This window comes from Rhodnius prolixus, unplaced genomic scaffold, assembly GCF_049639745.1.
Source record: "Rhodnius prolixus isolate KJV_2025 unplaced genomic scaffold, Rpr scaffold_22, whole genome shotgun sequence".
Taxonomy (NCBI): domain Eukaryota; kingdom Metazoa; phylum Arthropoda; class Insecta; order Hemiptera; family Reduviidae; genus Rhodnius; species Rhodnius prolixus.
This window is the reverse complement of record NW_027411617.1, coordinates 1,575,013-1,591,667: the sequence shown is the minus strand read 5'-3', so window position 1 is coordinate 1,591,667 and position 16,655 is coordinate 1,575,013. Positions and strand designations below refer to the sequence as shown.

Here is a 16,655-nt window from a genome sequence, read left to right as displayed (position 1 = left end):
TTCACGCGTTTATCTTTTATTTTTTGGTTACGCTGGCATATTATCGTATTCAAGGTCGATAAAACGTGAACCTTCTGCGACAGTAAAAAAATTTGACTATTATGGCAGTAAAAAGTCGTATGAGTGTTCACACTAATATATGAAGAAAATTATCCGGAAGTATCAAAAACTGATTGTTTACAAAAAAAGATATTTAAAATTGCAATCACATGGTTTTATAATTAAAAGTAAATAAATAAGCTGAGACTAAAATCTCAGCATTACTTAATATATGTACATATATGCTTAACTGAGTAAAGTTCTGTACTACAGAACAAAACCAAACAATGAGCTCCTCATAACAAGATGCTGGTATAATGCTTAAAGCAAGTAAAAGTTAACAATAAGCTTATCACCTGAGATAACATAACCTGACCTACGGTTCTTGTTTAGGTTATAGTATGTTTGACAATTTGTAAAAAGTAGTAGGAAATGAATTTTATCTTTGTAACAAAATAAGTTCATATAAAATGTGATACTTGAAAAAAAAAAGAACAGCATAACTGTAAATAGGTGTAATGTACATGGAGGAAAAATTACCTTCCTTGACATACACTTTTAAACATCATACTAATTCAGAACCAAAAACAACGTGGAGCCTAAACTTAAAACAAAAGTAGACTTCAATAACTTTGGGCCAAACACAATTCCAAGCGAGTCATTAATTCTGCAAAGTGGAACTTTTTAATCAACCGACTTCTCTTGTAGACAAGATATTTGCGCTAAAATTGAATTAATCTACATTAATTAATAGAAATTAAATAACTAACTGGTACTGTAACAACTTTGTATATCTAAGTAAGAATAGCAATGTAGATTTCCTTTATAAAGAATGCCTTAAAGTAAAAACTTCAATAAAATTGACAAGGACATAACCTAACTTAAAAGTTTTAACATTAGCATTACCCAAACATCAAAGACAACATTAATCAATACTTAAAACAAAAGACTTACCTGATTCTTAACGTTGATCAGTAATTGTGTATTAACATTTGTAAATAACAATAAAGAACACAATTGTAACAAACGAGCAGCTCTCGTTATATCGTCTAACATTGTAACCTTATTAAATATTTTGGTCTTTGTCTAGAACTGTCAAACATTCAATGAAACTAAGTACTACCGAATGTACATTTTAGAAATAATTAAAGATTAACTAAAAAAAAAAAAAAAAACCTAATAACACCATTCACTTTAGTCATAAATTTTCAAATTATTTAAGCAAACACATTTGTAAACATTATTTCTCCTATTTTCATGTTCTAGATTTAAGTTAACATCGGGTATGGTACATTGGGATTTTGGTAGAGCACGCGCGTGTTACTCTGTCGGGCCGATGACTGGCGTTACATCTACAAATTGCTCCCGGAGTAGTTGCACAAAAATCATCTAGTACTATAGAAATGTGCAGAGCACGGAGTCTGCTCAGTGTCACTGGGATATGTAAGCCATCTTGAATTTAGAGAAGTTACAGCCTGATGGTTCTGCATGCTCTTGCCATCTAGTAGAGCTCTCTGGTACTAATTTACTAAGCTGCCATCTTGTACAGTTTGTTGTATTGTTAAAAAAAAAAAATGTAATGTGAAAGATTTCAAAGGCTTTCTCTTAAAACAATAAATGTATACCAAGTAAAGCAGAACATACTAGTAGACATTTTTCGAAAAATTGTCTGAAAAGTGAAATAATTAAGTCTATAGTGGCACTTCCATTAGTACATTCTTAAACTTGGAAGTTCAGCAACAAATATATCCTTCCTTTTTTATATTTAAGAACAGGATGAAATGGTATTTTAGAGGCAAGCCAACTAAAGTCTTTCTTGAATTAGAGCTCTTAATCTCTTAATGTTTTGAAATCGTGGAGGAGATACCTCCCAGTGGAGGAACTCAAAACCAGATTACCAGTAGAAGTTGCCCTTTTTTAATGAAGATGGTCGCGCGGCCAGTAGTATTTCAGTTTCGCAGGAGTATGGTTTGGGATTGTGAGTAAGGAGAATCTGTGAATGAGCGGATTCGGATGGTTTTAGACGTTGGGATATGGATTTTTTTTTTTATAGCGGTTTCGATAAATTGTTCAAAAGAAATTTTGAGGCCTGTATGAAGGGTTCAGTTTAAAATATAGAACGGGGCGCTGGAAATTGACCGGGACATCGGCCAGGTATTGTGGGAAATTCCCAGTTCGAATCTCGCGATTTTCGATCGCAAAATTTCAGTCGGATCCCCTGGTGGAACTAAATCGAAATGTAAAATTTCAGCTTATCAGTTAAAAATGTGATATTTGCAACACACTACACACATGTAAGTGGGGTAGATGTAAAAGTTTTTTAAAAACAACTTTTGCGCTTATGGTGACGTCAAAACAGAGAACTTCAAAATTGGTAGCATTTGTCTAGTAACTATTCTCTATGTTCTAACTTATCTTTTTCAAACTCAGCCAATAGGAAACGACCAATGGCACTATGTTACCCAGTGACTGATTGAAAACAATCTTTACAATATTATTACTTTGTTGGTCAAAATGAATCAGCTGTAAAAAGGGCACTTTCTGCCAGCGACAGGTGAAATTGCAGTTGACGTCACCATTATTGTCTGTAGTTGTGTAGAGATAGTGTCTACAGACCACTTTGTGCACCGAGCACAACAAATAGGTCTAGACAGTCAGAGTGGATGTTATCTTCAGGTCAGTGTCAGGCGGCACATCATAAAGCCGCTCTAATTATCTACTGACAGCTTGTTCTACAGCCAACAGCCCCCAGACCTCGCTGTTGTTCTCTGCAACGAGAGCACAATTGTCAGGGTACTCAAACCTCCTCTACTGAATTCGTTATTGTGATTCAAGTGGCATTCATTAACTCAATTCATTTCAGACTTAGCAATCGTATTCACCCACATAAAGTGACAAAAAAATGGTCGTTTTCTAAACAGAATTTTGCCGGAAATAAATAACTTTAGTGATTCTCTAGAACCCTCCTTGACTTTCTCGTCCTGCAATCTCATATTTCTATCAAAACAATTTGAGCTTCCTGAATGTTTTCTTCTTAAGCCAGGTTTTCCCCTTGGAAAACTAGAATCAGAACCCCATTTTCGTACCCATTTATTTATTTATTTATTGTTAATGTGATGTTGTTTGCAATTAAACCATTTTTTTTTTAATGAAGGCTGGAAAAAACCAACATATTGGTATGCACAGTTACAGTTGGCTCCTAGCGCCTCAATTTACCAATAGGTATATTGGTGGAAAAGAACCAGATCTATCTTTTTCCAATATACAATTTGAGGAATAGCGCAGCCTCTTTCACTTCTTTCTTCATCATGACTGCCACTCTTCTACTACTTCTTCGTGGCTTCCATGAGATAAGAATATCTTGAGCGCTGCGTACTGGCTTATTCCTTCCTAGAACAACACAACAATTTCGTACTCAGATAATTTTCTAAAAAACCTCTTTTTTGGACCAATGGACTACAAAAACTTATTATTCTGTAAAAACTATTGTATACGTATATCGAAAGTTTGGCATGTCGCAATGGAGTTTGTAAACAATGATTTTTTGAAAAGAGTCGGAGCGATTGTTGGGTACACTCTAGATCAAAAACTAAGAATTGCAGCAAACCCTTGTTAATACTTCGCTGGCTACCACGATGGGGGGGGCGTAGTGATCAAAACTTGCAACCGGAAGTTTGGCACATTTTTTTAGATTTTCTCGAAAGTGGCAACGGCTTTGTTTAAACTTCCTTTTTCTTATAGGGATCCAATTTTTGTTTCTTTTTCTACATGAATTTACTTTAGGGCAGTTGTGCGGTAATAGTGGGGGTAGGCACCCCTCTAACCGCAGAATTAATCATTTATAGATAGAATTAAAGATGTCGAATTTAAGAAAGTAGTTTGGGGAAGTTATGATTCTCTTGAACGACCTCCTTGTGACAATCGTGCAACCAGACCTAACCTGTCGCTTAGGTAACAAAACTGTTTCCAAACTTGCGGGGCTGGTTCTGGAACACCATGCCACCTTTAAACGTCTCTTCATTAGGGTTTTGAGCCAACTAATATTTAGTAACAAATTCTCAAAGGTAAATTTCTCCAAACGTTCCATTAATATTTCTTAGTGGTTTAGTAGAACAATAGAAACCCCGAAGATGGAATCGAGAGAATGAAGAAGTTAGCCGATTGTCAGGCGTATTGTTAAGTTTGTACCATTCAACCAAACAGTGACGTCTGTTCCGACAAACATTGGACGAAATTTGCACAACTACTGCACTATTGATTGGACAAAGTTACTTCTGTTTGTATAGCTGCCGTTCTGATTGGATATTAATTGCTTCCGGGATTAACCGACAGCTTTCAGTGTTGCAACATTGTACTCCCACCAGTTCATTGCCTGCTCATTCTATCGTCATGTCCCTCTGCGTAATATCTAAAATTACTGATGAAGTAATAAGCCCTATTTTCAGAATTTAGTTTGTGTGAATATTCGATTGGTTCTTTGTGCACACAGCATCATCTGTTTCATTAAATAACAAGTTTTTTGAAAACTGTGCGAGGACTATCGCGTTCAGCCAATCCCCAAAAATTAACATCTTCATTTGCCATCTGGACATAACGATCTCAAGAGCAGAGTCAGCAGCACCTCTTGAGGCTGCATAAAGGAAAGACAACCTTGTAACTCTTTGGCTTTGTTCGCTCTCTTGGGCGAGCAAATCCCGGAGGAGGACAATAAACTCTGTGTGGATGACAAGCGCGAGAATAGGCATCATTAAGGAGAGAAAACGATGATAAAGTGACGGATGGAAGTGATGAACTTGCCCGAGCAATGATTGCACAATCCTCTCTCGCCACGACACACCAGACTGGCTGCCTCACAGACTCACAATAACTTGCTCACAAACGAACTTGCTACTCAATACAACGGCTGTGTCTTGTTTACAAACAAACTCTCCACTTTCACATAACCTTGACCTAAAGTGTTCTGTTATGTGCTGTAGTTCACTACCCCCACTCATACCCACCACAAGAATACAACTTTCAAGGTCACCTTTCACTGGTTGCCATGTTGAACGTTCCACTAGTTTGCTGCTGCCTCCAACAGATAGTGCTCTGGTAGTCACTTTTTCAATTTTTATTCCATTGCAGGCCCTTTCGCGGGCAATTGCTCGTCCATTCATTGATTCAACCCAATTCACACCAGTAATTTTTCTACCTTACTAGTTAAATCCAACTGTCTGCTTTCACGATTTTCTGAACGCTTGGAATCAAGGTTTTACGGTGAAAAAAAGCTATGGGAAACGGGAAATGGCAAAGACGAACAAAATCCACATGAACTTGTTCTAACGGCTTCGGGCGCCATTTGAAGATTTCGTCTCTGGCACACCCACATATTTAATTTTTTTTTTTGCTTGGATTGACGAAGTCGTCAAATTTCGCCTCCGTCAGAACTTATTGCCACTATAACGGTAGCCTTATATTTGAAGAACGTTATAATCAAAGACCGTGGACTTACAACTTTAGTACGAGTTCAGAGGTAATACTGATAGTAAAACGTTTTTATACACCCCATTAAACAGTACTGAAACCTCCATGTGATGTAAATAAAATAACCTATATCAGGGCTAAACCTAGCTACATAAATATCCCTGATTAAATTTCCCATTTATGGTGGCCACCCTAATTAATATAAAGTCACAAAAAATCGTATTTCGTTACAAACCTTATTTTATTTCTCTGAAATGTTAAGGTGTTTTCGGACAGCTGATTTATGTTCACTAAAACATCTGTTTTAATTGGGTGTTCATGCATTAATCCTTGCAATTTAATTAAACAGAACATGCCACCACTATTCTGACAGTATAACATATTTTAAAAGTAAAATGTTAAAAGATAAATTACCAATTTTGTTTTTCTTTAAAATATATTTGCAAGAGTTGCCAAATTCTAATAAATACGTTTTTTAATTACCAACACCGAATTAAAGAAACGTATTCAATACTAACATTATCCAGTTAAATAAAATTTTAGATTACCCGGAAATGGCACGTTATAAAGGTGTCCATCAACCCCCCACTTTCACCGGAAGAGAGTATTTTCAAATTTTGCTGAATAATGTTTTTGAAATCGTTGCAGACCTGCGTGAATCGATTAAAAGAGAATCATTTGCGCCCTTTTCTTAAAGAAAAGGTGGAAAAGACACTTTCAGTGCAAAGAGATTTCCTACTGAGAGATTTCCATTATCGCAATATTACCGTCGGTTTCGAGCACCTTGGAGGTTCTTGTAAGAAACATGCAGTTACAGCTTCCTGCAATTTTTCTTTTTTTGAGAATTAGAAGAACAACGGTTGACCAGAAAGTGCAACATTTTCTTTTTTCTGTCACAAAATATAATGCGCCATATAAACAGTGCTGTACTGAGCTCTGACAATCTCTCAAGAGAAACATAATTACGCGATGAATTCCCCGAGTGACGTAATACAGTTCCGTGATTGAATTCAATGTTGGTCCCACCTTCACTGTTTACTATCTGGTCATCAAGACTCACAGCCTGCTGGCGGCTGACAGATACACATTATTTTTTGGGGAAAAAATCGTTAGTAAATATTTTGTTTTGTGTATTTATTTATTTATTTATTTATTGTTCCCATTCTGTTGGCTGCTAGGTTAGCAAACCAAATCTTTATATGGCAGGTAGGTTGCGAGAGTTTGTTTACTATCTAGTGTGCTCCAGATTTGGATTAATGATTTGCCTGGATAATGGAATAAACAGAGGTAATTAGTTTGTAATTAGGCGTGAAAGATATTTACAAAAGATTGCTCCAGTAAGCACGCGTCAGGCCTAAATCTATCATCACAATGATTTACTGCAAGTAGTTAACTTCTTAACTGAGACAATTCTCAGCCCGTTGATTTGTCGAACATCAAAGCACCATCGTTTATTTCTTGTTGATTGGCAAGGAGCACCGTGAATTGTGCTGAGATTGCTACTTCAGAGCCTTAGCAACATCGATCTCCTTTGGGTAACTATTTGGGAGCGGAAAGAAATTCATTTTCTCACAAGTGTTTTAACTTCAAGAATGAGACCACTTCAACTAACTCACTTCAATTTAAGTTTATTTACTTTTTTTGTAAATAAATGAACTTAAACTCTATTTTTGTATTTATTTCTGTAGAAATACTTAATTGAATAGGTTTGTAAAGATCAATGCTTAGCCTCGATAGGCGCATTTAAACTAAGTTCATGTCACACAGAACTTTCCACACGCGGTAAAGATTTTCCTCAAGAAAGTGGGAATCACTTCTGCTCAATCTGAGCTATCTGAGAACATGGCAGATTTGTGTGTGGAGTCCAGGTTAGTCAGGTAAGGGGGCTGTAAACCTGGATAACCTAGTGTTTCTTCCACTGCATCTCAGTCTCAGTGCTGTTAATTTTCAGCCTGTTAGAATATTTCTTCTTACAGATGGTAAGCCTAAAATTTCAGCCTGCTGCGACTTTATACGTTTACATCTAGTTTCCCATTTGTGCACGGGGTAAAACAATGACGCACAATTTAATTAAAAACAAAGTTTACGTTTAATTATTTATAATGTTTTAATTGAAAGTAAGAAATGCTAATTACATATATTTGTTAACAAACTCTATACGCACATACACACGCATGACCGTGCAAACAGTAATTATAAATTTATGACGTCAGTCAGCTGACAAACGGCCGGTCTCACGGCCGCCATGATGAAACTTACTAAACACATGACGTAGGTACGTTTTTGGTACATATTTTATGAAGAATGTTTTAGCAGTTTGCAGTGGTGCAACTCAGCGTGAGATTGGACACCGTTTCCCTTTTCCGACTAATTATTTTAGTTGTAGACATTATTGAGGTCATTTCTAAAATCAAGCTTGAGAATGGTACTCGTTCACTGCCAGCTGATATCTTAAAAAAAGTTCTGCTTGCTCTGGCCGAATGCGCCGACCCAGCACGCAGGTTCTCGATTTACAGGATGATCGCTGGCTCACAGTTTTGTGCTAATCGAAATCATAACTTTTTACTTTGTCAGAGTATAACTGGAAAAACATATAATTCATTTACTTCAATAGAAAATACTAATGAAAAAACAACAAATTTGGAGCGAACACTTTATTCAATGAACTGGCATTTACGATCAGCTGATTTCCTTAAAATTAGGCATTTTAATTATACAGGGTGATCCATTTAAAACGCACCAATCGCTAATAACTTTTTAGGGAAGCGGAATTTCGAAAAAACCCACGAAGTAGACTATATGTTTTTTTGGGTCTAGTTTTCAAATTTTTTACCCCCTTTATTTTTGGTGGAGTTAAGGGCAAAAACCTGATTGGGGTTACATAAGGACTGGTTTTGACAATGATTATGAAAACTACATAAAAAACTGTGAAAAATGGCGTTAATCCTGTTTAGATATCTCTAATATTAGTCAAGATATTTAAGATCAAAGTTACAATTTTATCTATTCGAGAACGGTTTTCGATATTAATTTTCCACCAGAAATACACGTTTTGGGAGGTCCTCTGAATGCAAAAAATGTTGTTGGTGACGCAAAGTAAAGTAAAAAAATAATAATAATTAAGATTTTAAAACATGTAGTGTAATGTACTCGTAATGGTTGTGGGTGAATCAGGATTTTGTTTTTATCATCAAATAAAAGCAACCATCACATCATTTTAATGCACCCATTATGCAAGACTTCTTGACCTATGATTACGGTAAGAATATCTTGCCAGGGTGTTGGTCTAGTTGTCAAGAGCGTGGTTCCAATCCCGCGTATGACTACACTTTATTAAAAATGTATTATGATTTTTTAAGTAATAAGAATGATTGCATACGCGGGATTCGAACTGGGGATCTCCCACTTACAAAGCCACGCTCTTGATCTCTAGATCCAACACCCTGGCAAGATATTCTTACCGTAATCATAGATCCAAAAATGTTGCGTACGGAGTACATTATCATTATGTGATGGTTGCTTTTATTTGATGATAAAACAAATTTATCCTGTACTCCCACAACCATTACGTCACTCTACGTGTTTTAAAATCTTAATTATTATTATTTTTTTACTTTACTTTGCGTCACCAACAACATTTTTTGCATTCAGAGGACCTCCCAAAACGTGTATTTCTGGTGGAAAATTAATATCGAAAACCGTTCTCGAATAGATAAAATTGTAACTTTGATCTTAAATATCTCAACTAATATTAAGAGTATCGAAACGGGGTCAACGTCATTTTTCACAATTTTTTTATGTAATTTTCATATTCATCGTCAAAACCAGTGGTCCTTATGAAACCCCAATCAGGTTTTTGGCCGTAACTCCGCCAAAAATAAAGATACAGCATTGGGGGTGGAAAATTTGGAAACTAGACCAAAATAAACATATAGTTTACTTCGAGGGTTTTTTCGAAATTCCGCTTTCCTAAAAAGTTATTAGCGATTGGTGCGTTTTAAATGGATCACCCTGTATATTTAATTCCTTACAGTACAGGTTATGAGGCCGTATATTAATAAACTTTGCAGCAGGCTGTGCAACCATTTTAAGCAAAAAATACAATTGTATTTTTGTTTAGTAATATTGTTAGCAGAGATGGATTCAAAAAAGGATTCTGCACCCCCCCCCCCATTCTATGAAGAACAAAAGCCGCGCTGATTTTTCAAATAATTGAAATCGCCCGGCCATATCGGAAAATTAATTGTAATGTTTTACGCGAGTCGTCAATCAGGAGAGGTAGATAATAAAGCGGTCGGTGGACAGGCACTACCCCTTCTGGACCATGGTAGATTAATCTTCACCGTTGGGATTTAGTTTTAACTAGAGCAATCTGTAAGCAGAGAGCCAATCTGGTAACTGCTTTGTTCAGGAGGAGGGGGGTGCGTGCGTTTTCGTAGTGTGTGGAACAGGGAGATCACCTGGACATTAACATAGCTCCGATCCAGTAATACCAACTTAATCCCCCAAGAGTGTGTGCGTTCTGAGCTCTATGTCAACACTGCTTGATATCGGCTTAGTCTATTCGTTTTGCCGGGACTGTCCCTCTAGTCGCACACACTGCCACAACGGGTTGTTTGTTCGTGTCCAATTTTCTTGCAGGAGTTTTTGTTTTTATTTCGCTACAAGTCCATTTTATATGCGACAAATCCCTGCTGATTGGTAATTCGATTTGTATCAGTATTTTTTTTGTTTTATCTTTGTGCCTACCCGTTGGAGAATAACCTTCCAATGGGAGGCTCTGCTTTGGTTATTCTTATTTTTAACCAACTTCTGAGTCTTTAGGTCTTTTCAGAAATAGATCCTGTGGTTTTGTGAGCGTGATCAGTGTATTCTGTTTTATTAGGGAATGTAATAAACCAGGAAGATCCCCGGGGAACACTAAACGGAACTCTTTACCGTAAATATAATTGCCAATATCCTTTGATGTCACAGAATTAGGAAATTCCAAAGGTGACCGTGAAAGTTTTAAAGGGTTAAAGCCAGAAGGAGGCCATACCACCGCTAGGGACACTCAATCGCATCCAGACATTGCATTCACTCACTGAGGATTCATTTTTACATTTACTTTAAGACGTTACTCTACTCGTCACTCAGTTTAGCCAGTGCATTTAGTAAAAGTTCATAGTTTTCTCTTAGTTAGTTTACTATTTTGTTTAGGATAAGTATAATAATTATAATTTATAAATAGAACTTTAAAAAACAGATAGGCCTAAATAAAGGTGCATTGAACTGGGCTAACATAACCACACTAGATTTCCCAACTACTAGATTTTTACAATTTTTACAAAAGTCTGAAAAATAGTTGGCGAGATTTATGGTTTCTTATGTTCGCTTGGTTATCTGTGTGAATACAGTTGTACCAACTTTAAATCAATGTTTAGCAATCTGTTCAAGTTTTAAGTTGGTACTGCGCTGCACCTTAACGAGTATCTAAGTGTTCCATATGCTCCAGAAGTAGTGCAGGGAGTGGCGTGTGCCCAATGTACTACACTCGGACCAGTTATTCACAATAACTTAATACCAGGTGGACACCACTTAGTGCACTGTTCTTGCTCTTTAATTATTTAGACCCATTTATTTCAAAATTTAACATTATTACTGTATGAATTCGATGTTATCTTATTAATATTATCAATAATATCTGATCTATGCGAACCTGTTTGATATAAGGGATTGACTTTAGTGATCAAGCAGGTTTATTTACTAATTACGACCTGAGGCTACCCTTACTGTTACCATAGTGTCGAACTTTACTGCTCCTAATCTGCTTGGTGCCATGAGACCGAAAAATATTTAGAGTCAAACACTTACTTATTTAGATATCTCATCTAAAATGTTTATCTAATCAGAATTTTTACTAAATGTTAAATGGCTTCGCTTCATAGTAGGCACACTCTTTTGATTTCTGGTTTAACGCCAATTACGTGAAGTTTCTTGAAATTTTGGCTTTTACTTAAAGAAAACGTGACTTGAACATTGTTGAAAGAAACCACAGAGCTCTATCTAAAAGGTCTTTAAACAACGATATTCTCTAGGATTAGGGATTTTAACAAGATAGAATTTGTGGAAAGACAATTTAGAGTAAAGGTTATACTAGTAAAGGTGTTATTTGTAGTTAAGTATCCGGAGCCGCCCAGCTGTTTATAATTTCTGATTTACTTCCATTTAAATGTTTTCAAACCAGTAGTTATGGCTGTAGTTTTGTAAGTGTGTACATTTGGGCAACACCTGAACTCTGAAGTTTTTATTACCAATACAGAACGAAATACGAGGTAATTGTTACCTGTTTAAACAGGTATATATATCTTTAAAAAAATTACTACAAGCCAATTACACTGAGCAGTGTAATTTCGCCCCCTACGACCTCTGAGATTGTTAAACAATACAGCATTACATAAATATGAAACTATTAACTGGTAACTGTATCTTTGGTCAACGACTGAGTGCACAGTGCTGTTAGATTTGTAATCTTGAACAGATTCTAATATATGCAACCAGTCTTACTTCCAAAATCGCCTACAGTTTGTCTTTAATTGTGACTTTGATGTAGTTGACCTCAATTTCTTTCACGAAACTAAATAATTACTGCCAATTTGATCCGACATTATCTACTATCCTACTATTGGAACTTTGTGGCAAAGTTGTCGTTGCTGTTCTCTGAAATGATTCACTTAATTCTATCAAAGAATTATTTCATTTTCAACCTTTTTCTTATTCATCGAAAAGGAAATTTTTGAGAAATAACGAAGAATTTCATTTTTGGGTTTGAAGTTTCCAGAGTAGACAAATTAGTTCTTAAGTTAGAGTGAATGTCGACTAATCGATATTCCTGTAAGAATGTGGCCAAGTTATTGGGCTTAGACGTTTTCAAAGCAATCTCAAAAAAGTCTCCTTTCAATACAGTGGGACTTACCGTAGAGGAAACTTGATCACTAAGTTGGATCCACTGGTAGGACACAATCTAATTATAAAGTTTCAGCTTCTAACCCATTTTTTTGGATTCAGAGAGCCTCAAAACGGGTAATTTTGGCGAAAACCCAAAATAGGAAGCCCGACTCATAAAAGTGTATTCCTAGTTGATGGATGGATTCAATCCAGTTTGGGCCTCCAGCGATTTGGGGGCGCCTCTTTTTGCTCAATCTGAACAGTGAGAAAACTCGTAAAGTTTGATTACTCTGCGTAAAGCTTTGCACTAACCTTTAAACACAAGTACCAACTTACTAAGCAAATAATACCATTTTGCTTTCATAGGTTTTAGCACTATACTGGCACCCTAAGAGGTGCTTTCCGCCCCTGTGTTTCCGTTACTTTCAACCCTGTTTTTATTGTTTGGAAAACCGATAATAACAATCAAGAAATAATAGAAAATAAAATTAGCCAGAGCACGGGGGGGTAGTGGTGGAAAATCTTTATTGCGGGGAAATCTAGTCCAGAATTCTAATCTAAATAAAGTTGGCACCCCTGCCCCCAGAGTGGGCGCCTCTTTCCGCCGGGTATTACACTCTCTAGAGCCTTGGGCCTTCCTCTTTTTCTTTTTTCTAAAATGAATTCCAAGGTAGCACGGGAAATGTAGAACTGAGAGACGGAAAAGCTGCGTGGGGGTTGAAGAAGTGCCGCCTCCGCTTGCCTAAGTGCTCCGTGTAGCTATGGTTGCCTGCTGAAACTTATATTTTCCAAGGATGTTACGGAAATTACAGTGAGACCTTCCCTTTGCAAGGGTTCCCATCAATTCAATTGCATTTCACTTGGTTTCCGTTTAATAGTCATTTTTACCAATTATTTAAAGTTGTTCTATTGAAGTTAGTTTTTTGTATTCACTTTCGGTCTTTTTAGTCCAGCATCACCCACCCACTAGAGCAGAGTCACACCCTCAAGATCTGAATGTTTTCTTCCAACTTCCAATGGTTAGATCCCATAGGGGCACTGTGGCCTTAGGTGTTCTTAACTTCCGTCTCATGACCAGTCGATTTCTAGCGCGATAATTTTTGGAGTGCACCTTATCTTACCTCTCAACTTCAGCTGCACCTAACTTGCTCCACAACCTCCATAATGGTGTTTGGGGCTTTTGAGATTTATAAACAGATGGCCACAACCTTTCCAGGTGAAACAACCACGCTTCACTAGTGCTAACAACTGTAACATTCGCAGAATTAGGAAGTCAGGCGCGTTATGTCTATTTACCTTGTTTCTGCAGAAGTAATCAACCAATCCCAGTAATTACTACAATCAGCAGTCAGGTAAGTCCGTTAATTACCTACCGCTGTGACAGACAGGCAATGCTCTCAAACAGAGCAGTTTCTTGTAATGCTTTGAATCAATAAAAAAACTAGTTAGTGAGACATTTAAAAAATCCCAACGTTTGAACGTGGAATACGTACGTACACTGATTGTAGGACAATGCAGTCTTACTGAGTGACAAACGTACAGACAGCAAAGAAAGACTAAAAACCTTGTCCAGACACAATTCTATAGGCGGCCAACACAAAAACCTATTTCATAACATTCACCAGTGTGTGCGTGTGTTGGTGCGGTCACAAAGCTGAGTGTTTACCATCTAAAGTGTTCATAATGAAGCACACAAGGTTGCGCTGCAGTCACAGCGACTATATTGGCTCGGTTACTTAGTTACGGTGCAACTTGTCGGCCGACGAACAATCAACGTTCCCTTTTACTCGCTTTATACTCGGAAAGATCTTTCTTTTTTTCAGGACACTACTTTTAGTTTTTCTTTCTGTAATGAAGCCTTGACGTTTTATGAAGGATTTTCCAGTTGAATTCAATATAATCAGCCATATGACAAGAATTAAAACAAAACTGAAGCATCCACACTCTATTTGTTCCCAACAGCAATAATCGAAAGCAATGATTGTAAAGCATGCATTCCCTTTTTAACTACGCTCTTTACTATGTCGTACATTGAGATCGATTTTTTGTATCGATAGAGGCAAATATTTGGGAACATCTAGTTAGTTAGATAATTATTCAAGATTGCCAACCTAAATCGTGATCATTTATATTAATCTGTTGTAGGTAACACTAAAGTTACCTTCACTCTCTTATATAAGCATACATTCTAATTACTGTTAATTTGTTTTAGTCCATAATAATCTATATTAGGCTGAAGTATTAACGTGACTGTATTATGTTTTAATAAAGAACAAATTACAAATATTTCTGGTATTGTTGTTAATATTTCTGTGGACTTATAGTTTCACAATAGAGGGAAGTATGAATTGTGTTTCTTCCCAAGGTGGCCGTGTCTACAAACTCGGTCAAACTTCTTCCCACAACGGGCGGCCGACGCCCTGTATCCCAGTTTCAACCACTTTCTAATATTTTGTGATAAACATATAAAATAGGAGACTATTGTTCGTTTGTTTTTTTAGAGAACGGTCAAACTTAACGCTTCTGATCTTAGCACAGAATTCTAAATTAAAACCTTCTTTAGTAATGGTCCAGTCTCAGCTTCCCACTTTATGGGGTGGGAGAAGCTAGTTCTCGTCACCTCAAACTCCATAGGCCGGATATCGTGCTCTATACCGAGATCTAGCAGGCAATGTCCTGGTGGCGAGCAGTCGTGACTGGAGACTCCAGTCCACTTCCAGTCACTCTTGCTCCAGCTCCAGAAATAATTCCCTTCTCCCCACTTCTTACACTCATACAGAGAACAAAAAAAAAATGTATTAGCTAACTGTTGAATACATACAAATTGTATTATGTATTATGTAATAAGTCAAATAATGCTTGGGGCTTTATTAGCTACGTAGTGCGCACCAGCAGACATGTAAATACATGTCTACTTATCTACAAAAAAAATATACGTAACCACACCAACTCAGCGTACTTCACAAAACTCTGCGACTGTCTCTCACTGCTTCACGTTCTAAAGTTAATTTTCTTCGAACATAGGAGAGTTTCAACCACAGGAGACGCTAGCCTATACTTCGAGAAATAGCCACAACAGGTGGGTAAGCGAAGAAGTTGTAACCAGTATGGCGAAAAAGCGTTTCCTTTTGTTAGAAACTTTCAACTTGGAATGCTCACTGTGCACTTGAAGATCGATAACTTTTTTTAAAAAATATTTACCCCGGAAGTTGATTTCTAAGGAAGTTCCAAAGATGGATTTAAGCTTCTCTAAAAAAATTTTAACTTATTACGTGAGTAAAAATTTTATAAATTTAAAAATCGATTGATTGAAAATGACACTACTGAATTTTGAGATTTTTAGCGATTTTTTCAAACCATTTCTAAATTTTGTATTGTGATGTTTAGCGAAGAAAAGAATTAAATTATTTCGATTGAAAAGACGATCATTCACTAAATGCATCTCCTATTAACGATTACGGAAAATCGATTTATATCGATATATCAACATTTTAGTTCTACCATTGAATAATTAACTTCCATATACATATTATGTAATTCATGCAGTATTCATTTCGACCAGGGGGTTGCTAGTTAATTGTGGCCAGGTGTTGTTTATGTTTTGACCTTTGTAAACATATTTACAAGCTGTGGTATACTCTTCAAAATCTAGGTCATTATCAAGGTCACTGCGCATGCGTACTCACATTATACAAATAAACACGGTGTCATTTTGTTTAGTCTACTCGCGAGAAGGTTACAATAGTTAAAATTAGAGTTTTCCAAAACTCTAGGCAATTTACAGACGTTTTTCAACTAGAAGTATTCATACTGACACTCTTTAAGCCGTTTGAGTCTACTTTTATTTCACATATTTCCACATATTTGGATGTTATCGCATATTTATACATATTTGATTAAAATAAATAAATATTTCTACATATTTAATCAAAATATGTACATATTTTTTCATATTTTTCATTTTGGGCATATTTTCATAATTGGGAGGTGGTTGACAGGAACTGTGAACCACAGACTGTAGGGCTGTGAATCACAGTGAGTACAATGGTTATTGTAATTTACTCAGAATGCTGCTAAACAGTGACGGGCACTTGTTAGTTCTTTGAAGTTGTCTGACGTTGTCTGTTCTTTCAGCTCGTTCGTTGAAGTGTCCAATTCATTTCGTTCGGTCACTTAGTGTATTCTTTTTTGGGTGAAATGCCACGAACATCGGCCTCAAACAAACA

General features: G+C 36.5%; 2 protein-coding genes across 2 annotated transcripts in view; one reads left to right on the top strand and one right to left on the bottom strand.

The window, feature by feature from the left end:
• oaf (BRICHOS-like domain-containing protein out at first) overlaps positions 1-1,429 on the bottom strand; it is a 139,881-nt gene extending 138,452 nt beyond the window's left edge. The window contains exon 1 of the mRNA XM_074134737.1: positions 994-1,429. Within this exon, the coding sequence (XP_073990838.1) occupies positions 994-1,095 (102 nt within the window). The 5' untranslated portion in view covers positions 1,096-1,429. The remainder of the gene's footprint in view (positions 1-993) is intronic.
• A 5,083-nt stretch (positions 1,430-6,512) lies between these two features.
• The window catches only part of LOC141457540 (larval cuticle protein A2B-like), a 31,830-nt gene continuing 21,687 nt past the window's right edge, over positions 6,513-16,655 (top strand). Inside the window, exon 1 of the mRNA XM_074134681.1 lies at positions 6,513-6,610. The gene's annotated coding sequence lies outside the window, so the exon portion shown is untranslated. The remainder of the gene's footprint in view (positions 6,611-16,655) is intronic.